Source organism: Phoenix dactylifera, chromosome 6 (assembly GCF_009389715.1).
Source record: "Phoenix dactylifera cultivar Barhee BC4 chromosome 6, palm_55x_up_171113_PBpolish2nd_filt_p, whole genome shotgun sequence".
Lineage (NCBI taxonomy): Eukaryota > Viridiplantae > Streptophyta > Magnoliopsida > Arecales > Arecaceae > Phoenix > Phoenix dactylifera.
Window position 1 is genome coordinate 11383181 of NC_052397.1, and position 27620 is coordinate 11410800.

At 35.6% G+C, this 27620-nt stretch overlaps 1 protein-coding gene across 2 annotated transcripts; it reads right to left on the reverse strand.

Annotated features, from left to right (window-relative positions):
- Nucleotides 1-1223: 1223 nt before the first annotated feature.
- Nucleotides 1224-26173, reverse strand: LOC103714920 (probable methionine--tRNA ligase). Of its 2 annotated transcripts, none has more exons than XM_017844685.3 (17): nt 25943-26173; nt 25672-25816; nt 18886-19039; nt 18613-18768; nt 18233-18463; nt 17924-18067; nt 16752-16842; nt 13787-13893; nt 13577-13691; nt 6939-7057; nt 6735-6800; nt 6512-6640; nt 6263-6406; nt 6036-6156; nt 3912-4138; nt 3698-3799; nt 1224-1662 (listed from the first exon to the last, which is right to left on the reverse strand). In XM_017844685.3, the coding sequence occupies exons 1-17, from the start codon at nt 26061-26063 to the stop codon at nt 1432-1434; spliced, it is 2403 nt and encodes an 800-aa protein (XP_017700174.2). In that variant the 5' UTR covers nt 26064-26173; the 3' UTR covers nt 1224-1431. The 2 variants fall into 2 exon arrangements, with proteins under 2 accessions (XP_017700174.2, XP_038983352.1); XM_039127424.1 differs by having other exon boundaries at nt 3912-4150.
- Nucleotides 26174-27620: the final 1447 nt, after the last annotated feature.

The following is a 27620-nucleotide window of genomic DNA, read 5'->3' on the forward strand; positions in this document are numbered from 1 at the left end:
AAGAAATTGGGAACGAAGCTAAATAGACAAAAAGTCGAAAGGAGCTAAGTTGCCGCGAGTAGTTGGGATAGTTGGGACGTATGTGGAAGGAAGCCTAAAAGATCACTTCTAAAAATAGCACAAGTAAAAATTTTTTACGTCCACTCATTCCAAAAATAATAAAAGTTGTTTTTTTAAAAAATATAAACAGAATAACTAAACAATTTTGGCATCAGATTCATCGTCTTTGTTTTAAAAATGAAAAAAAAAACAAATAGGCCCTAAAAGACATAAGTTTCTTTTTTTATGAAAATAGTGTAAATAAAAATTTCTTACTTTTATTTTTTTCCAGAAATAATAAAAATAATTTTTAAAAATAAAAAATAAAAATAATAGCATCAAATTTTTTAATCCTAAATTCTATGATTTATTTTGTAAATAAAAAATAAGAAACAAATCCAATGCTGAACAGATCTTTACACTTTCTCTCAAAATTGACTGAATCATACAATCATGAGCGGAAAACACCACTCAATTCAGGAGGGCATGTTCGACTATATATATAAGAAATGTACCTAGTCAAAATATATGGTTTTAAGCCCTAAAAATTTAAAGGTGATTGATAAGAATAAAAGGTTCCTAGATGATGGATAGAATCAGATGGCGTTTCCAAGAATTTGGAAAAAATCCCTCCCCCCTCACAAGAACCTAGAGCCAGCAAGAGCAGCCCAAAAATGAAAGGAAGAGGCTCAGTATCCGCTGATTTTAGTAGTACGAGTTGCCCATTGTTCACCGAAGTCATCAGAATCAGAGTCTGGTTCACAGAATAAAATTCCTTTCGTACATTCATATGTAATTCTTCTATTCCTCGTGTTTGGCCCTCCATTAATAAATTTTGGAATCCAATATGGATTATGACCTGAATCAAATCAATACATTTCTTATGTATCCATAGATACTATATTGGATTTGAATCAGATTTCGAGCATTGAGGAGATCCATCTGGAGCGAGACTTGAATAAAATTTAGTTCATTTTTGCGTATCTAAACTGTCTCCAGCTTTTCCAAAACATTGCTTATCCCATGCTTGCATGTTCCCCTTGATCACTTATAGAACCCCAAACACCCAACTGCATTTTCTAACTAAAATAGAAAATGACTATCGAAACTGAATTGTACATCCAGAATATGAAAAAAAAAAAAAAAAAACCCCTGCAATCCAACACATTAACAGTTTTCATTGGTGTGAAAAATTTGGCCATTTCATATCATAGGACAAACTTCGAAACATCCAAAACCATCTGCCATTCATGATTCTTATCTAGGGAAAAATTGTATTACCAGTCTAAAACTACATGAAATAGTTTACTGCAACAATATATTGCAACAATAAACAATAATCAAGGGCAAAATCTGTTGAAATGTGTTCCGGATGAATAAAGAATCTCCAATCTACCTTATAGCACCGCTTGCTACGGATAAGACCTTGCACACACCTGCCGAAGTTGTGAAAGGCACATCCTTGTAACAGGCTACTCGCTCTGCATCTGTATGCAGATCAGCTTGCACCTTTTCCCAGACCTTGCTCTTCGCATTTAGCACACCATCTGCCTCGCCCGAGTAACCAGGAAAGCTTACTCGCTCTCCCACCGCAGCAGACTCCGGTGGATCAACCAATTCAACCTGAAATTCCATGAATAAAAGGTGTAATGGCGCATTTCCTCACAAGTTATCCAAAGAAATTAACTGTCCGTTTCATGCCTTCTGAGATTCCAGAGCAACTATAGCTGTTCCCCTGGTGTTTTCAGGAAATCTATTTACGTCAGGTTAGCAAATCTGGCAAGCACGATACTTCAAATTGCATGCCATATCTCCACCAGATTTACATCAAATATGGAAATTTGACGCATGCCTCTAGGATATGTGTCCTATACTTCTAAGTGTACTATACTTCAGAATTTCGAAAAGGACTTTGGATACTTCAAGAATACACCTAAGGTACTTCCCTGGAACATCTAGTGATGAGAAGATGGGCTTTCTTTTCTTTTATTTCTCACAAATATTGATCTTTTAATCATTAATGGTTTTAGTTTTTTGCATGAGGATATTAATGGATGGAGTATGGGTTGTGGCCTATTGATTAGAATGATGATTAAACTATGCAACATGTGGATGTTAATACCATTGTTATGGACTATTAGTTTGATGATCTACCATATTTACCTACCGAAAGGAAAAAGGATGAGCCACCATAATTTATAGCAAGTTTTTGAAAACTGGATCAAGGTAGCTGGTTTAACCAGGCTGAACACTAAATAGTTCAAGCCTCCAGTCTGAATATACCCAGTAAACTGGACTCATCTGAAGACTTATATCTAACAACCCCGTAGAGAGGGGGGAAAACGGTTAAACTGGCAAGCTGCTTGAACCATTCCAAGTTCATGCAAAGTGGGTAGCCTTTTATACATAACAAAAATTGGTCCAGCAATTCGCTATTATAGTTTGTTTTGACTCAATTCGAGGGATTTCCCTCATGAAGCACCATGACTCAACAACCTCATCTTCTTCATGGCATGAACAACGAAAGAAAAGATGGTTGGAGCAAGGCAAATGGCAGCTGGCAGCACCAGGTCCCTCTTGATCCCCATCCCTCTATCGTAGCCCCCTAGGCAGCCGGAGCCCGGCAGCATGATGATGCAAAAGCACTCTCATTTACAGATACTCTCAACCCCTTCTAGGTCCCTCTCTCCCCCACTAAACTCAGCTCCCTCAGCAGCCAAAGCTCAGCAAGGGCATCCTCCCTCTCTCCCTTTTCCAGTCCCTCTCTTCCTCTCTTGCTCTCAACCTTTTCAGCAGCCAAAGCCTAGCAACAGCACCCTCTCTCTCCCCTCCTAGTCCATCTCTAATCTCAACCCCCTTTGATAGCTGAAGACCAAGAACAAGCCAGCAGAGCGACGCCCTCTCTCTCTCTCTCTCAAACACAAACACACACACACAGTCTCTCTGTCTAACTAGCTCACAATCTTTATTCTCTCACTCCCGTTCCATTTCTCTTCTCTTCTCTCGGTCCCTCCGGATTTTGTTTTCTAGGAAACAATTCAACAATTTCCGAAGAAAAGGTCGCCCTACTACTGATTTATATATAACAGCTTAGAAGAAAAGCAAATTTATTATACTGACAAGTTTTGAATTTTTCCTAATTTGTATATTATGTATAATTTAATCTAATATTTATATAAATAATTAATAATTAACAAGATCTAAAAAAATCATAATTTCAAAGTTCTGGTGGACCATATGGTTGAATAGGTGACCTATGACTGAATCCTTCTGATTCGATCAATAGTTATGTAGGGGCATAAACAAGCCAGACTTGAGTGAGCCAAGGCCATCATGGGCTCAATCAAAAATCTAAATGGTTAAGATTGGCTCAAGCTCAAGTCAAGGTAGGTCAAGCCAACTCATCCATATTGCGTACTCATCCATATTGTATAGAATCTGCTTTCAAATGACTAACAGATAATCAAAGATATTGAAAACATCTATACAATTTTGATGCCTAATTCTCTTAATTACATTAACATGGTTAATATATGAGGCAGTGTATTGAAATAGTCGAAAGGAGCACATACCCAATTGCCTTTCCATAAACCAAGATTTGACTCATGCAAGTTATCAGATGAAAGAATTGAAAACTAAAAGGTGAATAACATCTTACCTTACTGTGATCTTCACTTGATGCAGCCAAGACCATTGCATGTGATTTAATACCCCGCATGGTAGCTGGTTTCAGATTACAAAGAACACAAACTTTCCGATTCTGCCCATTAAGTAATTAGAATGAATAAAAAGGTATAACACATGTAAAAATGAATTGGAGGACAAACCAGAATTTCTCATCTGAAAGAAATATAATATATTGGTGGACAAACCTGCATTTCTTCAAGAGGGATGTATTTGACAAGACCGCTAACAACTGTTCTAGTTGAGTCCTCACCCACATCAATTTCTTCCACATAAAGAGAATCAGCATCTGGATGCTTCTCAACTTTCTTGATCAGACCCACGCGAATGTCAAGTTTGGATATAGAAATTTCTGTTTCAGAAGCCTTTGACTTGGAACTACGAGCAGGCTTACTCTGTTGTTCCTTTGCAATCCCTTTTGTACCAACTACATATAAAGCTTAGCAATCTTCTATATTTTTTGAACAAAATATGTAAATAAGATGGATTCAATCAGCACAAATTAAGGATGAGTTGGCAGCAAAATTTACTTGCCTTTGAGATGGTCCATAGTAGTCGTGTGCAATGTTTTTACATACATGCAAATCTGTAACTGATTCAGTCTTGATAGCTAAAGTTTTCCACCTAGGGTTTCTTAACCACTCTAGAATCCACTCCCACAACCACCATTTCATCAAAGTATATATATATATATATATATATATATATATATATCACGTTTATTTTTGGTTATAAAATACCTCAGGACAAGGTTCGTCATACAGGTCGGTACCATACTATACCAGTATGCAGTCTCGTACCGTACCAACACTCAGTACGCCTCGTCATCTTGCATCATACCCCATAACGACACTATAATAGGGTGGTACTGGTATGAGGTCCAGTACCGAGACGGTGGATCTTGCCTCAGGGTAAGAAAAAAGCAAGAAATAAATCTGCCCCATGGCATCCTGCTAAGGTTTAGGAACCAACACATCAAACAAATCAGGTCTAATGGGTAAATTATGAGGCATACTACTTATTGGGGCAAAGCCATTACATTGATCTATTTTACATTTTACTTGCAAATTTTAGCTTGCCAAGGACAGAAACTTCTGCACTCCTGGATAACAGCTTGGTCTTGATCCCCCAGACCGTGGTCTTGCTGTAGCCATCAACCAATTCGAAAATCAGTTGTTTTGACTACTTAACCCTGTTTGCTCAGAAAAACCTAGATGTTGAGACATTTGCCACTGCCTTGGCCAAGAAAGTGATCCCACTTCTCAAATGAAAGAACTGGCCAATATTTGGAACCTAATGTAGTATTTGTAAATCCATCAATTATCATGCACTTATTTGAGATGCAAAACAAAAATAATAATCTTTTATTATTTTGTGACATCCAGTGTAATTTTATACATATACTTCCTAGATGCTTCTATATCATAAAATTTATCAGAGCTCCACATCCCTGTTCTTGCACTTACTCCAGTTCCTAGTTTTATGAGCTGGATTATTTAGCAAAGAGAAAAGTTTCAATAGTTCAGCAAAAGACACAAGATATACACTCTTACGATCAAGTCTATCCAACCTTAAATCAGCATATAAGATATTGGTCTTATAGCTTCCATTCTATAAGTTATTTACGCCAAAATCATAACAATATACCAAAGAAAAATCTTATTTCATCTATTTGGGGCGTTGGCTTTGTAAATCCTTGGTCACTTTTTCATGTTGAAGTGATAGTCCCCTTTTAAGATATTTTCTCCAAATTCAACTGAGAAACCCTATCACAAATTTAAGACTTGTTCTTTTCCAGCAAACACAAAATATGAAGACTCTTAGTATACCATCACAGAAATATTTCTAACGTTTGACCTCCATTGGTACAATGCATGAGCTTAACCCTAAGTTACTCATTTCAAACTCCTTGTTTTCAGTTACTACACACTAATCTCAGAATTCCTGTTGCTGTAAGTCATTTTATGAGTCAAATCCATCCTTATTATCATCACGCCACACAAGATTGTCGCTTAATTTTATCCAATAAAACTTGCCCTCATGTACAGAAAGCACTTGGTGACCCCTCAAGAATCCAAAGGTACCTTTCTACTAAATCCATTATGCTCTAATTCTGGGAAAGGCATCTTTACCAACTTCATAGAAAAGAACATGGAAGATAAAATTGATAGCTCTGCAGTCCACGATGTCCCATGGTCATTCATTCCACTTAAGGCCTCAATCTTAATCTTGCATTATTCAGGCAATGAATAAAAGCTCCTCACCAACAATTTCCTTAAAAGGATGAGAATTAGAAATATAAAAATTTTTACCTGTTATTTTTGTTCTTTTGAGCTGCTCAGCAATTTTTTTCTCATCAGCCTCTGCTTTTACTTTTCTATCAGCTTGACTGCCAGCAAATTTCACTCTAAAGAATTCCACATCTTCATCTTTCTGTAAGAATGTGCATCGTTGCCGATTGTGAACAATTAATTGAACTGATGTACAAAATTAATAAGGACAGAAATGGAATGACATCTGAACAACAAATTATACATACGAGTTCCTTAAATAGTGGCCCAGGTTTCCCTATTTTGTGACCAGAAGGTAGGAAATCCCAAGGTTTTTTTGCCTTCTCAGTTTCTCCTTTCTCATCACAAAATGAAAGATGTGTTTCTGGTGCTATATTAAGCTGCCTTAGTACCTTTCATGCCAGCAGAAAACACAGTTCAGCTCACACTATAGTACCTCAAAATATACAAGATTTAACTGCATAAAAGGTGCTTGTAAAAGGGGCAAAGTCACTTACTTCAACAGAAAAGGAAGGCATAAAAGGTTCCAATAAAGATGCGAGAAGGTACACAAGTCCAACTGAAGTTTTCATCACAATTGCACATGAAGATGGATCTTCTTTGTAAAGCTTCCAAAATTGGCTTTCCTACATTGCATAATCCAAAGAAAAGTAGCAGGTTCGCAATGAAAATAAGTAGCACCTACGAAAAAGAAAGAGCAGGAAATGATACAAAACCTACTTGTAAATATGCATTTCCCTCACTGGATATGTTCATTGCAGTTTTTAAACCTTGTTTCAACTTAACCTGTCATATAACACATACCATGTTTTGTGATCAGATTGGTCAACAAGGAATAATTCAGAGCACCCAAACTGATGCAATTTGAAGGTTTCAACATCATGAAATAGCATCATCATGTTGAATATAAATAGACTCAGAGACCTTTTCCATAGCCTCAAGATACTGGTCAACCAATTTACCAACTTTCTCCGCTAAAGACTTAGTTAATTGATGTGATTCTGCATCAGGAGCATCAGGAATGACAGAATCATATCCTGCTCCTGCAAAAGAGGACAATCAAGTAGTAAGTATTGCATTTTATGAAGCTATAGAATTTCACTTCCCATGCATGACGAAATGACGACCAGCATGCAAAATATAACACCATATAAGCAATTTATAAGCAAGCTCATTGATTTCTGCAATTAAAAAAATGTACTATTATCAGTAATTCATAGCAAGGTTAAATCCATTAATAGAGATGTATACACTGTGTTGACACAAGATTTCCAGAATAATAATTTGGACTTTGTCTTGATAGAAATGTTAACTAAGATGTCTCACACAAAAAGAGTGATGATTACACTCGACTCAACATGATTTGGAACTCCACAATGTAGAGAAACTAAAGTACTGGATAGAAAGATTACCTTGTGTCAACTAAATGGGAAAAAAAATACTTGCAAGCATACTGATTAACAATGGTTAGTTAGGAAGATGCATCATCCAAAATTATCAACATTAAAAATATCCTCGACAATGAAGGTTGAAAGAAGCTGAGGTAAGTTTCATTTTAATAAATAGCTAACTTAATTTCCCAATAAGTTTTGCTTGAGTCCAAAATATTAAATGCTGCCAAATTGTCAATAAAGATTCCTAAATGAAAATTGCAATTACTACCAGATTATATGTGTACCATCGAATAGATCATTAATAGCATGTTTCGATTTTATATTTCAAAATATTATAGCACATTATGCCTGTGAGTGGACAACTGTAAACAAGCTTTCCACTTTAAAAGTATGTGAAAATATTAACCATTGAACAGAAATGATTGGGTTCAAAGGAGGCAATGACTCCTAGGTACCAGGTTAAGTGATAATTCACAAGAAATAAAAATTAAATTTCTTCAGTTATAGATAGTAGACATGCTTAAACATGGCACAATTCTCATAGACAGGAGTACTGAAAAGACAAGGTTAGCACTTAATCAGTCATGTTTATGAGTGATGTATTTTGCCTGGGTTGGTAGTCGACCCCTATAGGCAGTAATTTCAGGCAAGTTAAATCTGCTTCTTTCGGGTTGTTTTTGTTACTCAGAAATGCTTTCAGTGAAATGGTACCCAAGTTTTTCGAGTACCAGGCTGGGTCCCATCATTAGCAGAGTCCATCTCTACGTTGGTTGAAACCACACGATGGCATTACCTAGAAGGTGAACTGGTGAAGGATATTGCTGCCTCAACAATGCAACAGAACGTTTTCCATATAATCACCTAATTACTCCCATGATATTGTATACATCATCTTAAGGTGAAACTAAGAGCCCAAAAATTTCTCTAGGTATAATCCATAGAATTATGGGCTTAGGAGACATCATATTCAATGAAAATGACCAAAATGCACTTGCACAGCAGTGAAGTAAGAAATTGAAGGAAGCATATATTAGTGCAAAGAGATATAAATGCCCCAACTATGCTCTTCTGGAGGAAAGAGAGCAAGCAAGAAACAATGCATGAGAGAGAGAAAAAAAAGTTCAAGTCATTTCTTCAGTTGTACAACGGTTAAGTGTAATTTATGTGGCATAACTGAATGGTTATCTTAGAACTTGCAACGATTTAATGGCTAACAAGCTGAAACCTGACATACTCCACAGGCACAAGAAAAATATAAGTTTAAATTGAACATACATATTTCAGGTTTTCTAAATATTTATATAAAAAATTAAAAGAAATCACTTTTTAAGATGATTAAATATACATGTTCTTAATAAAATTTTAAAATTAGCTCAAAGATACAAGAAAGTTAACATTTTTGCAAAGTTGTTCTAATACATGCATCCTTAACCAAGCTCTAGAAACAATAAAACCTACTTCAAACATCACTAAAGGAAATCACTTGTTAAGAGATGAAATATACATGTTCTCAATCAATATTTTAAAATCAGTTCAAGGATACAAGAAACTTGACATTTCTGCAAAGTTGTTCTAATACATGCAGATTTAATCATGCTCTAGAAACAATAAAAGCCTACTTCAAGCATCATTATAGCCAGTCCAACTTATTGTCAGAAAAACCAACTCTGCAGTGATCCCTGAACACTGGAAATAAAGAATTTGATAAGTATTTTTAAGAGTTTGACATGAGTCAACTTGCAGATACGTATCCAACACAGATTCTGAGGTGGACACAGGAGTCCATGCACACAGACTATAAACTGTGGTTTCACATTGTCGATTAAGCCAATATAAAATAATACCAGCAAATATATGATGGAAACTTAAGGTGTTACCGTGCCCCCGAAGCACTTTTCTGAATACTAGTTGTAATGCACATGCAGATGCATGAGTTGCCAAAGATTCTATATTTGGAATATTTAATTAAAATCTAAAGTTTAAACAGATATAAAAATAATTGATTCATAATTATCCTTTTTATTCTTATGCATTATATCTCACTTCCGCTTCTTGGTTCATATTTTCTTTCACCTGTTAGTTCTGAAGTCAGTAATAGTGGGTCTTTTCCTCGATACCGTTTCCACCCCTTTCTTATTTCTTATTCTCAAAGGTAAGCAGTGTTAGAATCCCTTCTTCAATAGAAGTCTAGCATGTTTTAGAACCTTTAAGAAAGAAAGTTAATTAGAGTTATTATTATCCTCAAAGTCCAATGATATCGGAATCTTTTCTTTTAGAAGTCTAGCATGTTTTAAACTTTCAAAGAGATCTAATAGCACTGTTATACAAATATTTTAAATTTGAATGGAGTAATCTGATTAGATTTTTTGGAATTAAAATAACTGAATTTAAAAATATTAAAAAAATATTCACAATTAACTATTTCTTCTTATGCATTATATCTTGCTTTTGCCTCTTGATTCATATTTTCCAACCTGTTAGTTCAATAGTAAGAGTAGGTCCTTTCCTGCATATTTTCTCCATTCTTACTTCTTATTCTCAAATTTAAGCAATGTTAGAATCCCTTCTTTTATAGAAGTCTTGCATGTTTTAAACCTTTTTTCAGTTAGAAGCATGTTATAAACATTTTAAGAAAGAAGTTTAATTAGAGTTATTATTATTCTCAAAGTCCAACAATATCATAATCTACTTTTTCTGTAGGAGTCTGGCAAGTTTTGAACTTTTCAAGAAAGAGATATAGTTAGAGTTATTATACAAATATTTTAAATTTTAAATTTTAAATGGAGTAATGTTATTAGGATTACTTTTTCAAATTAAAATATTGGGAAAATAACTCATTTCTATATAGCTTAAGGATAAGATCTTGTACTTTGGCTATGTTAGTGATATGCAACTACACTCATATTGCTTACCCCTATCTAGCATCTTGGTTAAGCCCGATTATAGATAGAAATGACCATGAGGACTGCAACTGAAGGTTGAGGCCAAAGAAATCAGTTTGTTATCAGGTTTGTTAACAAAAAAGGAAAAGGAATCAAACTAAAGTTAAATCCATGCCACACCCTATAAGCAAAACTGAATCCACCTCCCACCCTGCTAGTCAACCTTAATCTACTTAGTTCTCCTTTTAACAAATATTCCCTGCATACTTGACAACCAGATTCCCATGATAAATAGTTAATGAGAACAGGCCCAAATGTGACCCGCATCAGAAATGATGGGCCAATAAATGATCCAATTAGAATTTGCATGCACGAGTAGATAGCTACGTATAGTGCAATTACACAAATTTCACGTATGCCAACATTCGCAGTTCAAGTTCTCATTCTGCATGTCAATCTGCATATGCAATTATTAGATTTTAGATAAAAATTATCAATATAAGGATTCTTAGCATATATAATGGGTACAAAAGGCTATGACAATTGGTCCCTATTATGTCAAACTACTTGAAATCCTATGACGATGAAACAATAGAGCAAACATAAATATTTTAGTTATTCAATTGATAGCTCCACTTTTATAAGGTTGCTTGTGCCAAAATCAAAGATCTTGGAGAAAATTGATAATAAACAACTTTGAGTTAGCGTAGAGTCATTATGTATATGATAATCACAAGCATTCATGTTGGTCAATGTCAATCGTGCCATGCCAGGCTGGTGTTGACACTAGGCACTCATATGTCATGACATGTGATACACAAAAACTCAACACCCACCAGCCCATCTCAGTGCATATAACTCATACTGATTCACCACAGGTCAATATAGTTTAGTACCTCCTGGTAACAACACCAAAAAGAAAAAAGAAAGACAAAATATTTTTTGAGAATGCCACATCACCTTTGAGGCACCATATGCCACCACTGGGCCTCCACAATCCCCATCATGCACTTGAACCCTTAAATTATGGATTCCAACCCAACTGGATCTAATAAAATCTGAACTTGATCAATTTATTGGATTAAGATCTGGATTTTGCTTAAAGCTGGACCAAGTCCAACTGTTTATGCACCTAACCACCTTCCTAAACATACACACATACTTGCCACCTTGCAAATAAGTGCAAGCAATGAAGACTTTAGACAAGATGGTAAGTTCAAATTCATCTCCTTCCTAACAATTAATGTCACAAACCAGACAATATATTACACATGCACAATTAGGCTTCATGATCAATATTTAATATTTTAATTTGGATCATATTTCCGCAATCTTAGGCTTAAATAAGTGAAGTACTTAATATTCTCTTAGTGATGTCAACCAAAACAGGTCAAACCCAGAAAAGCATTATTTTACTATAAGATCATACCATGTAAAAAGTTATCAACATGATGGAAAATGTTCTGATTATAATACCATATAGTGAAATGATATAATTCCAAAAGTAATAAAGAAAAAATCGCCAGACACAAGGTATTGCTATAAATAGGTCATTACGTTATTACATTATTAGAAAAATATGACCCAAGAAAATGCTGTAAAGAATTCACTAACTCATATTCTTTGGCCATACAGATTTATTGCCCAACTGCATCTTTATTTCAGCCTCTAATAAGCTGTTCTCCGGTGGTTGCAAAAGTGGCATCGAGCATCTTCTTAAGGTTTTCAAATACTTCTAAAGTTTTTAAGAATAATGTTAAAGGCCTTTATGATGCATAGAAAATTTACCCAGTCCAACTTGGCAATCTAACCTTGTTAGCTTGGTTGGTAGGACCTACATATCAGCTAGAACACTATCCATGATAAGTTTGAGTTAGCAAGTGATAGTCAAATCCAAGCATGTTGGCATTGCATAAAGAATATAGCTTTTATGGTATAATGTACTACACAAATATAATAATTATAAGCTCCTGTTGACACACAATGATCATGAGGAAAAAGTGGTTTGTAAGAGAAGTCAAAACATTAAGGCATTAAGCTTTATGCTTATGCTTATGTGGAACTACCACTCATACTTATTAGATGATTTTGCACATGTCAAAGCAAATACTCAATACTCTGTATTTTCAACAATGGTGTAAGTGGATTCAGTGCCTTGAATTTGAGTGAAACAAATTAGATTTAAGCCCAGACCTAACCCAATATCTAAAAGTGGCTTCTAGGAGAGGCCAAAAAGACTTGCTTTAAGCCTATGTTTACCAGAAGCAACTAGTCATATCTGTAGTAATCACCAGTCTGCCCATTGCAAAGCAAACTCTTAATTCTCTGAATGACCTGAGTGGGTTAAACGACCTGAATTCAAACAGGAACCTATAAGATTTATAAGCTCAAACCAAACACCTATACTTAGATACTTAGATCTCTGCAACAGGTGTGTGGTCGAAGGTGACATGATGGAATTCAAGCAATCACACTGCCCAGAAAGAATAAGCAGGATTTTATGACAGAAGCTTAAGGTAAAACTTCACACATGAAGCATATACATCACTGTGTCACACCCACCCCCCAACCTTTTTTCTGTTTCCCTCTTGCAGACCCCTTTCATTTCTTTCAGAAGCAATAGTAGTGAAGTGATGAGACTTTACGCACTCAAATGAAACAGAAGACAGATTTCAGGTCTTCCAAGAGCAAATCTTGGTTGACCTTGCAAAGCATTAGGCTATGTAACAATAATTTTAAGCTTTAGATGCAGTCAAAAGAAAGGTAGTTCTCATTCACAATAAATCAAGTAGTTATGAAAGTTCTTGGAATAATCAGAAATTAGCCAGCCAGACAAATCAACTTTTTTGTTTCATATAATGTTTCTGAACATACTAAACTTGATCATGTATTTTTGCAAACAATAGCAATACAGATTGCAATTTAACTGCAAAAGTTCACCCATTAAAATAAATGAGACCATCATTAGGTCATACCATGTTGCTTATACAAGCATCAAGTCATGATGTTGAGAAACAAAGAAAGGCTGTTGTGCATAGTGGCTCCAGGCATGTTATGAATATATAATTTTGCATAGCGTAAAACAGACAAATATCTGTAACCACCATGGCAAATCAGAACATGCATCAGCACTTAATATCATTTTTACAAAAATTGTTAACAGATTTGATGTTTGAGCAAAATGGTGATATCGTCTAAGATGCTTTTATGACCAAATTTTAGATACATTGTACTCAATGTCCTAAGATACTATAGGCATATTGATTTAACATGTCAGCTAACCAACCTGGAGGTTTGGCAATGAAACTCAATACACGATTAATAAAATTGCCCAAATTATTTAGCAACTCGCTGTTTAGCTTAGCCTGCAAGTCTGCCCACATAAATAAAGTGTCTGATGCCTGAAACACAAAAGTTAGATAATAGGAATTAGATCTCAAGTACAGAGACAATGGGAAAAATGAACAGTTCTGAATAATCGTAAGACTAAACTCACCTCAGGCCTATTAGTTAACAAGTAGTATCTCCATACTTCCACAGGAATCTTCGTATCCTTTGCATCATTACCAAAAACTCCAGTTCCTTTGCTTTTGGAAAACTTTCCTGCAAGACCAAGGAAGGAACATGTATGCTGGTTAAAATCTCACATGCCACATATCCAGCTGTCACAGTACTGACATATCAAAAGTCATTGAAAATGCACAAAAAATTGTAGCATTATGTTACAGCTCTCATCCTTGACAAAGAAAAAGCAGGAGGCATCATTTTAAGAAAATTTATTATCAGAGCGTAAAAAAACAAGGATAACCAAATTACAATGTACAGATATGAAAAGAAATATGGAACGTCAGTGTGCAATCTGGACTGGAGATAATTTAGACAAAATTTATGAATGTTGACATTATGCATCACATTGTTCTCCTAAGATACAATAAATAAAAGAACTAAATGTTTTGGGGAATTGAGCAAACTACAACAATGGAGCATTTCTCATTCATAATACCAAATTTGGATCCATTTCATAGTTATCAACATACGAGCAGCTGTCAAACTGATGTCAGCCCTCTTTTTTCTTCAGGCATGGGACCAGATCATATCACAATACGAAATTGGGAAAAGATTGGATGATTATGGTTATGGTATTTATCATTCGTTATACCAACTTGGACAATTATACATCAGGATGGACTTGTCGGAACTGTGTATGCTTGCGGCATGCATGTGTGACTATGATAAATAATCTCCTTGATTAACAAGGAAAATTTTTGAGGTATTGACGAGTATTTGTGTGCAATCTGGTGTCGGAATCCAGGTTTTTGATGCAGAAGACTGGATTGAGGTGTACGTATTTAAGTATAAGTGTGTGTGTGCCCAACTGTGCATAGTCAATATAGATGATGATTTTAGATCAGCAAGTCCTCAGCCTATAATCTGATGCATTGTTGATGGTCTATATTGCAACAGCCTTTTATTGAAAAGATAATAAACCTTTCACAGTATTAGATGGCAGAATATTCAGCTGTTTTTAGGAGTCCTTTATTTGATGTACAGGGTCACTGGTCTTCTAGTACAACTGAGGACAGTATAAGAAGGATTGCCTCTAATTATTCTATAAGTAGCAAAAAGTAAGACAGAGCCCAACCCTTGAGCATCAGAAAGGTGAAGAAGATGGGAATTTTGTGAAACAGACCACTTTAGTCCCCTTTTTGCAAGCTTGAGCCACTATTTTCCTTTCCTTCTGTTTTGGCAAGAATAATCAAATTTCAAAACTTTCAAACACTTTTGGCCCTTGCTCCATGAAAATAATCCAGCCATTGAATATTTAAAGTATGTGGATTCAGCACCCAACAAATATGTGCATTCATTTACAATAAATGTGATTGTTCCCTACAGAAAATCTGCATTCACTATAAAAAGAATATATGAACTCAACTCCACTTAAATACAACTTGAGTGCATCTACTAGGGCCAGGAGCAAAAGCATCCTAAAATTTCAAAACGGGGCAACTCCTGAAAAAATGTATGAGTGATCCAAATATACAAAAAGAAAAACATAAATTGAGCCACTTTTTGCAAAATTCATATAGATTGATTGAAATCACCTCAAGTCGTTTGATCATGCAAACTGCTGGTTTCAATAAAGTTTGATGAAAAAGGAATTACAATTCTGTAATTTATGAAGTTATAGATTGTAGAAAAAGGATAGACAACTATTTTTTTCTGAGAAGAGGGATAACTGTAAGACTAAGTTATCAGAAAAAGTTTAATAGCACAAGTTTAAAGACATATATGAAATTCAGCCCATGGAAGAAAGATTAAAGAGGATCATTTTGACTTTTAGTTACCAACAAGGAGATACTTGAAAGTAATTCTCTGGAGCAACGTGACTAGGAAAAAGATATAAATACAACTCTTACCATAAGATTGCTAAAGGAATGAAATGGACTTGCATGACATGTTCAGAATTGATTGGGATGATGGAGGACCTCTATGATGATCATAATGAGGTAGTGTTTTTCTGAAGGAATTACCTTTAAGAACACAGGGATTTGGAGGAAAAAGAACAAAAAGTTCTTTTTTAAGAGATTTGTTCTGTGCATTTAAATGATACCGAGCCAGACTTCAGGAAGGAGAAAGTTAGGCAGTAATTTCAGTTGATGAGAAGGAAGAACTTCAACTTATAGTTTCCAATTCCCTTATATCCACATTGTCAAGAACAATATTGAGATTATTAGTATGTTGGGACTTCTATGATGATTCCTCACTTCATTCAAGACAAGAAAAGCATGGAGAGTAGAACGATTAAGGCAAATTACTACTCCTTATTCAGGGTACAAGATTGTCCAGAGAGTATATATCCCTTCACACTGAGTGCACATGAAGCAACTAGTCTCTTCATCCATCATAGCAGAGTGCAACAATTTTTTTTCAATATTTTACATGGATTTTTAATTGATTACAGGTTCGTTCAAGCTATGTGAGGGCCAGATCCAAGGGTGTTCTGCACCTTGGACTTGGAAATCACCTTGATAATGTCAGTTGAGGTGAAATGATTGCTATCAACAACCGGAAGTAAAGTTGTTCGTCTTTTACTTTGGATGTGGATGAACTATCAAGTGCTCATTGAACGGAAAAGGGAATTGTCAGAAGAGACTTGGGAATTTGTAAGTCAGTTAGCAGATATTGGAGTACCAAGTGTTCAATTAGTGGAGAAGGGATTTTTCAGAAGACAGTCAGGAGTGCATATATCAGTTAGTAGATATTTAGGCTCCTACATGCCTATGGTGGTAAGCAACCAACCAAAAATTCTTCTTTTCTTTGGTAAGGGACCACATATTGATCCCAGGAAAAAGAATAATAGGCTTTGCAACATTCAATAACACGGTTAGGACTTAGGAGTATGTTTCCCTTGTTTGGGAACAACTATACATAAACCAAAGCAAATAGCTACTTAAAAATACCTGATTCGTAATTTAAATATTCTGTGACACTTATAGTCTTCATCATCGTCCACTTTTCACCAGTTCCAAGAAGTGTAGAAGGAAACATAACCTAGAATTAACACTTTAAGATTCAGTAAAAAGAAATATATACTAATAGTAATGAAATATAAATTACTAGCTAGAATTAATTATTGACATGTGTCCATTATGTTGGAAAGCATGTATGTTACGAAAAAAAAGCTACAGACAGAACATAATGACATTTTTTGGTAAAAAAGACATTAATGGCATTTACTCAATATTGTTGATGTTAACTTATTTCAAGTCACATATCACTTTTGGTGTTAAGTCAAGAAAGTGCAAGTTTATACAGAAGAGTAAGTCGCATAGTTTCAGTTAATTGTGCAAAAAAATGCACAAAAAGAAGAATTGATCCAGTACTAAATTAGGACCAAGATGGGGAGTGATTCTGTGTGTGTTTTATATATTATCGTTATTATAATTTGAAAGTTAAAAAAACCATTTTGAATTTAATGCTTTATGATCTACCTCAGGAATAGAGCAAGCTAGCTAACTAAACTATTTGGATGTTTAAGAAGTAGTGAAGAGTAGATATTAGATAAGAAATTTAATATTCATAATGGTTGAAGAAAATTTGATAAAAAGTGAGGATGTACCAGAGATACAATAAAAGGTTGTTTATGAATGAAAGATGCACTATTCCGAAATCTACTGGTGCATTCATGTTACACCACAAATATCTACCTTGTCGTGTGCACGACATGGAAGAATTTAATATACACATGCACTTAATATACATGAGTTTATGAGATCCAGCTGACAGAATACAGAGCCCTTAGACCAACTGCTTAGGGCACTTTTCTTACAATATGCGATTTTAGGAATGATTGTTCTAGCAATTTGAATTATTAAAAAAAAGTTCTAGTAATTTGAATTATTAAAAAAATATGAAATTGTATCCAATTAGACAGACATTCTTAAACCATAACCTACTATCTGAAGGAGAGAGACATGATTTCGAATATTGCAGATAAAGTGAATATCCAATAAGCAATATGGTGAACTGTCAAAAATGTCTTTCTTTAAGTCCACTACAAGAATGTAAAATGCAATTACTGATCACAAGAGAAAGAATGGAAAAAAAAGGACGACTTAAAAACTATTCTTACTGTGTGAAATGGCACATTATCCTTGCCCATGAACTGATACAACTCCACATTTTCAGGATTCTTCCACCACTTCTCCCAGTCCGTGGTGTAGCATGCCGTAATTGAGATATATCCAATCGGGGCGTCAAACCAGACATAGAATACCTGGACAACAATATCACCAACAATAATTGATCACTCATACTTCAATATAAAAATCGACTCCAGTATTATTCTAGCATAATTTCTGAATGAATCAGATGAATATCTACACCCCTGATAGAAACATCTTCTCAAAATGTTCAACATGGTCATCTTATTTTGTCTCACCTTATCTTTGTACTCCTCGTGTGGAACAGGAACACCCCATTTAAGATCCCTTGTGATGCAGCGAGGTTTCAATCCCTCCTTCAGCCATGCATGTGTTGCTTGGATAGCATTTTGGCTCCAAGATCCGGCCACTGACATATTGTTGATATATTCTTCTAGTTTATCCCTTAGCAGAGGGAGCTCTAGAAACAAGTGGTCTGTATTACGAATGCGGGGAGTAGTTTGACATACCTATAAGGAGAATAAGCTTGGGTAAGGAATGGTGTAGATATTTTTGAACAAAAATTTAACACTTCTAAGACACAAAATCTAGTAAAAGATACAATTTTTAAGACTCAAAGGAAAGAAATGCAATAAGAATCTTAACAGATGAAATTTACCTTGCACTTAGGATCTTTCAGTTCGGTTGGATTTAACAATTTCCCACATTTTTCACACTGGTCTCCTCGTGCAGACTCATAATTACAATCCAACGTAGGGCATGTACCTTCCACAAGGCGATCAGCTAAGAAGCGTTCGCATGAATCACAGTAAAGCTACATTTTAATCAAAGCTAGAGGGAATCAGTACCTAAAAAACAAGAAAAAAGACAGATGCAGGCAACGCATGAATAGAAAGAATTCTCAATGCTCATGCTGAAGCTATCACCATACTTGCTGCATGGTGTTTTCAGAAAGCCAGCTATTCTCCATCAATTTGTGAAATATTGATTGGCAAACGTCAGTCTGCTGTGGTGTGGATGTACGTCCAAACTTGTCGAAGCTTATGTCAAACCATTTATAAATGTCCCTGTGAATTGCATGGTATCTGCATAGGCAGGAACAGCATTTTCAAGAGTAGCAAAAGTGCAAGATTAGACTTAAATAAATATGGTGAACTTTCTTTATATTTCATTTTCTCTTACTTCTTTTCATTTCAAAAGCAAAATCTAACAGTTTTTTTTTATTAGATGCAACTGAAAATTAAGGAAACAATATAACATATTTCAACAATACAAGTTCATGGCATTGAGTAAGTATATACATATACTGATATACGTGAACTTTGTTCAACAAAAAATAATGAAAAAGATTACATTTTTATAAGCCAACAACCAAGTGGCATGGTGGTTGGCATCCCGCCCCACTTTGGCAGTAGTTCAAGTTTTAATCGTGCTATTGTTCTTCAAGATTCAAAGAAGGGCAATTTACTCAAACACAAAGATGGCATAGCATGCAGGTTAATTGTGCAAGCACGAGCATGGCATTGCAGGTTGCGGATGCAGATCAGGAATGGATAGTGGCGAGCAGGCTCGGGTAAATTTTAATGAAGCATAATTCTGCATATTGGGCAAGTTCAGCAGGCTAAACATGGAGTCTTCATATGTAAACTCGGTCCCCTGTTTTAAATCAAAATCTGCATATTAAATTGCATAAATATCATATATGCTTTGCCATATAGAACAAATAAAGAATGAATACAACATAAGCATTACAATAGCAAATAGGCATTTCCACCAGAGACCAAAAACCCGACATGTCTGCAGTAAGAAACATGGAAACCTAGTACGATTTTAATTAGTCATTATTCTTATCCATTGTTACTGAGTGAACATTGAACATAGACTAGAAAGCATGGTATGAAGTCATCTGATAGCTATCATATCTTCCAAAATTGAGCAGTTTCTAATAAGAAACTATGTAAATTGTCAAACAATTCTAAACCGATCGAATGTATCTTTTGACTCTTTTTTTAACATTTTACCTATTGTTGTTTGCATCATCAATAGAAAAGAATTGATTATACAGAGGAAATGTAACACTTGGGGGAAAAAGGCCAAGCTATATAAAGTAAGCACGTTAATTAGTATCCTACTTATATTATTGTGTCAGTTTCAAAAACAGTACCGGATACAATATAAATAGCATGAAACCAGTGGAACATTAGTATGATGCTTGATATACAAATGCGCATTTGGCGATGACACTTCACACATGTTTCAAGGAATTTGATATGTCATTGACAATTTATGGCAATAGCAACATATTAGTACAATGATGCATTATCCTACTATTTGCACAAGTTCCTTTCTCTTGATAAGAACTCCTTTCATATTGCTGGACAAGTCAATTATAGAACAATCAAGATGAAAATCAGAGCATCAAACACATCTTTAAATTTTAAAGTAACTAGGCAAGCAGAACTTGCAATTAATTTCATTTAAAGGCCTTCATTATGTTTGGCACATTAGCATGATATTATAAGAACTATCAATTTAGTAAAACTTGCATTATAACATTGTATGGTACATATTATTTGTTAAGTTCCAATAAAACCTTTACCAAAAAAACAAATAAAATGAGAAACAGAAACCACAATTCTACGCAATATTTGATAAAGGTCAATATAGTTGAGGCCGGCACTTAAAGAATAGATTCTTCTTCAAGGGAAATAGCAGCAGAAAGCAACAGGCCAGGTTTTGTTAGTATTGTCAGTCGATTTGTTTGGGCTAGTCCAAGTGGCAAGTTTCAAGGTGCATATAAATAGGGTCGGAGTGAAATAAAGGCCGTCTTGGGGCCTTAGGTTGTCTTGCAAGAGAACAGCCCAAGCTCAGCCAACATGCAGCCTAAGCTTCAACCATATTCTAATCAGTTATGCTTGAGTTGGCAAAACTAAGAAACTTAGGCAAAACAAGCCTATTTTCAGCATACAAATAATCCAATCACTGATTGCTAAAATACTTTTCTATATCTATTTGCTAAAAAAATGTTCCATGAGTTCTATTATTTTTATATTTTTGGAATGCAAGTTTAATCAAACTTCCTCCTTGTTATGGTACAACCTGAACAAATGCATTGATTATTTTTTCACCAGAATTCATATGTGGGCCAAGCAAAACCAGGCTATAAAGCTCAGAAGGTCCCAGCAAAAGCATTTTCTTTTTTCAAGCCAAGCTCAGCCTGATCCAACTGCTTCCTAGCCAAACTTGTCTTAAATGAAAGCAGGGTCACGTAAGAGTCATCGCCTAGCCCTGCAGAATGCACGACCCTACTAGAATATCATACATGAACTGAGCTGTGTATAAATATGGATTGCAGTACTCCGGAGCTAAGATGTCTAGATTCATTTTCAAAGAAGACAGTTTGAGTGGACTAAGCAAGTTCGAACCAAATATAGGTGTTCCTTCACATAGCAATGGTTTCAAGTGCTGGTGTAACCAGTGTTACCGAACATGGGGTTTGAGGTTTTTGCCGTGTCCCCATGGGGACACGGCACGACACCCCGGATATGTTGTGATATGCTGGGGACACGCCTCCTGGGCTCCCATGCCTCACCCAAAATCCTAACCCATGGACTCCAAAATCAGATGAAAGACCATCTGCACCCAATCTTGCTGTGACAGAAGCCAAGATGGGTTTCTTAACAAAAGAAAAAATAAAAGAAGAAAGATAAGGTTCTGGATCTCATCTCTTAAACCCGATTAACCTACAAAAGAAAGGAATAAGGAGAGAGGATAGGCAAGAATGGAACAGTGTACCTTCCTTATTACCTCAAAGCATCAAGCACTTCCTTTCTTCTCTAGTCTCTTTGTTTTGACTTTACCCCTTCATTTTCTTCTCAGCTTGACAGGTGAAGACAAGAAAGGGAAATAGAAGCTGAACCAGGACTCATGCCTTGCAAAGGGTTTAAACTTTTTCCTTTGTGATGTCAAACTAATAGGAGGCCCAAAGAAATGCCTAGAAGCTAGTGTTTTAAAGAACCCACCATGCCAAACACGTGGCACTTTTATACCACTAAACTGTATTATTCTCTTCCATTTTCATTTTTTATAAGGTACCAAAACCTTTCTAAAGATTTGAGGAAGATTGGGATATTATTAAACCAAAATACCTATTTTACATCCAAGTTCACTTATTAAGTCATTTTTTATTTATTTTTATTCTTATTTATTTATTTATTAGCTGTGTCCCCATATTCCCTTTTTTTAGAATTGCTGTCTCTGATTCTTCAGGACACCTGGACACTTGACATTCATGTCTCATGTCTAGGTAGCATTGGGACTTACCAGACCAACATGTACTGTGCAAAAACAGCTAGCCGAGTTCTTTGTTTCACTATGAAATTTGATCACTTGAACTCCATAAAGTTTTGTTTAATATCTTCAAGCTAGTTTCCTCGAGTTTCAGATTTATATTTCAAACAATTTACCTGGTTTATTCATCATTCAATGAATTTGGATTATTTAATACTCTGCCCCCTTGATCAACCACCAAATTAGTATCTCTATCATTGATCTATTGGGTTGTTTTTATTTGACTTTGTAAGCTTAGGACATTAGGCTTCTTTCATTTCCTGTTATGATTTTTCCAATAACATTGTTACATAACTATAGAGATCTTTTGAACCTAAATGCTAAATTTTATAATAGTAGCCATTTTAAAACTATATGATTTCCTACAAACTTTAAGGTCTTATCAACAATCTCGGTATTTTTTTAGGAAAAAGAAGAACAATCTTTATTAGTCAATCCACATGAAGTTTGATCAAAATTATCAAATTTGAGACTCCCCGTGAAGCTTAAAGTGTCCATGTCAGATCACATAGAAGGTTCTAATCACAAAGTATGGACTAAAAGTACCCAAAATGTCGTTTGTGAAAAGAGTTCGCTGAAAAACCATTCCATGACCCTCCACTAGTTGACCAATTAATCTAGACACCCTCCACTAAATTGCACCCTAAAATAAGGTTTAGTTAAGAACATGAATAAGTTAAACCACGTGGGTCTAATTATACCAGATGTAGCTAGGATAAGCGTTATATTTTGTTTGGGATAAAATGTTTCTAAGTGACAATTGCACATTTTTGGTTTTCTGTTTGGATGTTGATCGGGATAGCAAATGTTGCTTGGATGTTACTGGATGATAATTGGGGAATAGGTGCATATTTATGAAATTGGACAAGTTTGACCTTCCAATCTCTATTATTCAATATCATAACATTTTATAATACGACAATATGAATATAACGTTATACAACATACTATATAGTATAATATTATATATGATACAGTACATAATATTACAAAATATATGAATTACATAATGATATGATATATTTCTAATATATACAATAGTATATTCAATAGAATATGATATAATATCATAATAAATATTACATTTTATAATACTATATTGTAAAATACTTTCGTAGACAATATAACTTAACATAATATAATATAATATAGTGCAGCATATAATGTAACATATAAGATAATGTTATGATAGCATATATTATATATTGTTTAGGTAATAATATTAGTACAACATTATTATATCATCACATTATTAGTATTATATATCAAAGGGCTAAATCAGTCATTTCTCCTCATAATGGCATGGATGAGAGAGAGTTTAAACCAAGTTAACCCAGGTCTAAATTTATACGATGGTTTTCTTTTGATAGAAATTAAACTTGGTTTATATGGGATAGCAAAGGCATTGACTGAGCTGTCGGATATTACTTATCCTAACCCCAAAATCTGGCATTTGGCAAGATTTATCAGATAAACTAGGGATAAACACCCTTTATCCTGGGTTCTAAGCAATGCCTAAGGGTCGAATTGCATTAAATTGATCCTAAAAGGTGATTCCAATTTGCATCCTTGGCCCATGGAAAGAAGAAATCATTTCAGATATAAAAATATTGAATGTGTCAAATATGATTGAAAATGAGTTTACGATCATAATAAGTCAAGCATAATGATGAATACAAAAATGATCAACTTTAACTTTTGACTCCATACAATAGATTTAACACTGGCACAACAGATACCCAGCTTGCTCCATGAAATTTTTAGCAAAAGGCAATTTCTAAATATTGAAAGCTAATATCCAAGTGAATGAATTACTCACGTGCAACAGAATTCCCAAAAATAGACCTATCATATGACCCAATCAACTTCTTCATCCTTCTTTTATGGAACTGAAAAATTGCAAAAATGGATAGGATCCATGTGAAATGTGCGCTAAGACACTCCCAGGCACAAGGCCCATCTCTAGCACTTCAGCTCCCATCAGGTGATGCCCCTAGAACACATTAAGGCACACCTCATGCACCAAACCCACTAAAAGCCAAAGTCCAACGTTATTGATCAAGTAATGCTAAGGAATTAAGAAGAAAAGAAAAAATGACTTGTTCACCAAGAATAGAGGGTGAAAGACAATGTAGAAGCAGTGGATTAGGGTTTCAACTATAAGCTTGTTCACCGTTAAGTCCTCCACTTCTTTGTCCTCCTAATCCCTACTTCTTGCATGATAAATTGCAGTTTCAACTCACAGATTCTTCATAGGTTAGTCTTCTTCTTCCTCCTCCTTATAGGAGGTACAAAAAATTGTGAGCACTATTTCTCTTGTTAGGTAAAACATGAATTTTATCATTTTTTATATTTTCAAGACACAGACCTTGAACCTAGGCTCCTAGAAATCTTGGCATCTCAGTGTCCCTCAAGCTAGAAATACTTTTGGACAAGACTACTACTGAGACATAAGGATGGACATGAATGCCATGGTAATTCTAGATTTCAAGAGTCTTATGCTGAAATAATAAAATTTTGGTATAAGCTCTCAACTATAGAGTTAGCTAGTTATGCCTACGCAAATCTGCTTTAGGCATATTATGATCAAAATTTATAATTTACATTGTCAAACTTGTACCTGAGAAGATCTATCCTAGAGTCCTTTTCATGCCATATAAAGCTTCACAAGGATGCTTGTCTTGTAGCAATCAATGCTCTTATACACTGCCTTTGCTAGTGTTTTAGCACCTAAGGTACAAGGGGGAGGAGACTAAACAAATGCCAATTACAGAAACAAAGCTTCTTAGACATAATTTTGACTCTTGTCAGCAAACAATGAGCGTGATTCCTCAGTGCCCATATGCATCACATGGTTACCACAAATCATCATTTCAAGCAGGCATTTTAGACCAAGCTTGTTTTGAGAAGCTTTACCAACACTATGTCTAAACGTATGTATCTAAAACCACTCCCTCTAGCTCCTTTAGTGAAACTCCTACCTTGACCACTCAACATTCAAATACTGATTGCATCGGCTAGCTGGACCTATGCCAAGTTGGAGAAAATCTAGTCATGCACTTTCTAATATCAACTTTCCATATTTCAGCTACGACCAGTTCTTTGGTCACAACAAGTTGGATGCAATTTCTACCATGCAACTTAAGATTCATTCAGAGGTACATGCACATGAATTAAAAGAAAAAGTTGTGTTTGCTTTCTTTCTGATTCAATATTCAGATAGCATTCAAAATCTAAAATCTAGAACACGTTCAAATACCACAGACTATTACAAACAGAATAGATTTACAGCTCTAGATTATAGATTTAAGTATAAGGTCTAAAACAGTATAACTAAATTCAAAGGTGAATGTTGGTAGGCACTAACTTATCGCATATCTCTTTCGGTGAGCAATTCTCCTCCATAGCCTTGGTCTCTGTGGCTGTCCCATACTCATCCGTTCCACAAATATAAATAGCATTGTAGCCCCGAAGTCGGCAGTAACGAGCAAACACATCGGCACTCAGAACACCTGCAATGAATCAAAAAGCTCTCATCTTTCCAATGACAGCAACAAAAATTCCAGGAAAAAAAAAGAAAATTTGATGGAACAAAAAGGGAAAAGGCCAAGAAATTGAGAAATGTGAGGAGAAATTACAGCCGATGATGTTGCCTAGGTGGGGGACGTTGTTGACGTAGGGGAGGGCGCTGGTGATGAGGATGTTCCGGCGGCCGGGGACCGGAAGCTTGAGAGCGTTCTTCGCCGGAGAATTTGCCATTGCGAAGTTGCCGAAGAGGAGGTGGTGGTGGAAAGCAGTGGAAACCCTAACAACTCATAAGAAAGCAGTGGAAACCCTAGAAGTTGCCGTGGAAAGCAGTGCTGAAAACAAAAGACCCTAACAGCTCATAAGAAAGACGTAGGGCTGTTAACGGGCCGAGGTGCTCGGCCCGAGCCCGAATTTAAAATGAAGTCTGTTTAAATTTGAGCCCGAATCCGAGAAGTTCGCTGCTTTTGTGATGAGCATTACACGCTGGTGGATGAAGAGAAGTGCCGATCATTCTGTTTGAGCGATTGCTTATGCGCGGTCGCGGTCTATAGGAACGAGGAGTGTTGGAAGAAGAAGCTGCCGCTGTCGAATGGGAGGACGGGAAATGTCGGAGGGAAGGTGCTCATCAAAGTGCCCAAAGATAATGCCTCAGAACATACTGCTGGATGAGAATTTTGTTGCCAGGATATCAGATTTTGGGTTGGCCAAGCTTCTGCGAGGCTCTTCCTTAGGATGATCACTAGCCCAAATGCTCCTGTGTGTGCAAGATTCCACCCACTCACTTGTGATCATCACGACCTCGAGCCCGAGCTCGGGCTCGGGCTCGGACTTGAGCTTGTAATTGAAACGAGCTTTACGAGCTCAAGCCCGAGCCTTTACTTTGCCAAGCGAGTCCGAGCTCGAGCCCAATACCAAGCTCGGTACCGAGCCCGAGCCCGAACTTTTGTGAAACGAGCCGAGCCCGAGCCTATTAACAGGCCTAAGAAAGAGTGGGCCGGCTCTAGTCAATTGGAGAGCTGAACCGGACAAACCAACTACTGGTTTAGGTAAAACCCGATTTAACTTGAACCAAACCAATATGTGCTTTAATTTTTTATGAAAAAATGTATACATTTATGGTTATATCTATTCGATCTGCCTTATACCTCCTTCAATCTAATATATATTTTTATCTTTTTTATTTTTCTTTTATAAAATGATGAACTCTGCTGCAACTATATTCTTACAATGTACATTACAGATACATCAAAAGACAATAGATATTTATTTTTTATTAGTATATCTATTTAATAATTATTTATTTTCTATATTAGTTTATATATTTTTATTATTTTTTTAGTGGGAGACTATATTTTTTTTTACGCTTAGCATGGTCTAACCATTTCAGTAGCATCTTATTCAAATTAATTTTTGTATAATGAAAACTCAATAGTATTAACTTTTTTTTTTGGTACATCGACAGCTCACACTAGTCTCACGTGAACATTGCCATCAGAGTAGGGGTGGCAAAATATGACCCGACCCGCCAACCGACCCGTGTTCGACCGGCCATAAATAGATTTGGATTTGGCCTAAACAGGTTCGGGTTGTAAACAGGTCGATCCGTTTAACCTGTTTATTAATTGGATCGGATACGGATTTTAGATGTTTGACTCGTTTAAACCGTTTAACCCGTTTAACTGTTGAGCGGGTTAAACAAGTCTAAACAGGTTAAACGGATCTAAACAGGTCTAAACAGATCGGATTGGGCAGATTAAACAGATTGGATTGGACAGGTTAAACAGGTCT

Coding starts and splice junctions, on each gene's coding strand:
- LOC103714920 (XM_039127424.1), bottom strand. CDS start 26,063: ATGGCAAATTCTCCGGCGAAGAACGCTCTCAAGCTTCCGGTCCCCGGC. Junction 4,151..6,035: donor CAAAAGAACAAAAATAACAG/GTAAAAATTTTT, acceptor CTTTATATGTAG/TTGGTACAAAAGGGATTGCA. Junction 1,663..3,697: donor CAAGTGAAGATCACAGTAAG/GTAAGATGTTAT, acceptor ATGGAATTTCAG/GTTGAATTGGTTGATCCACC.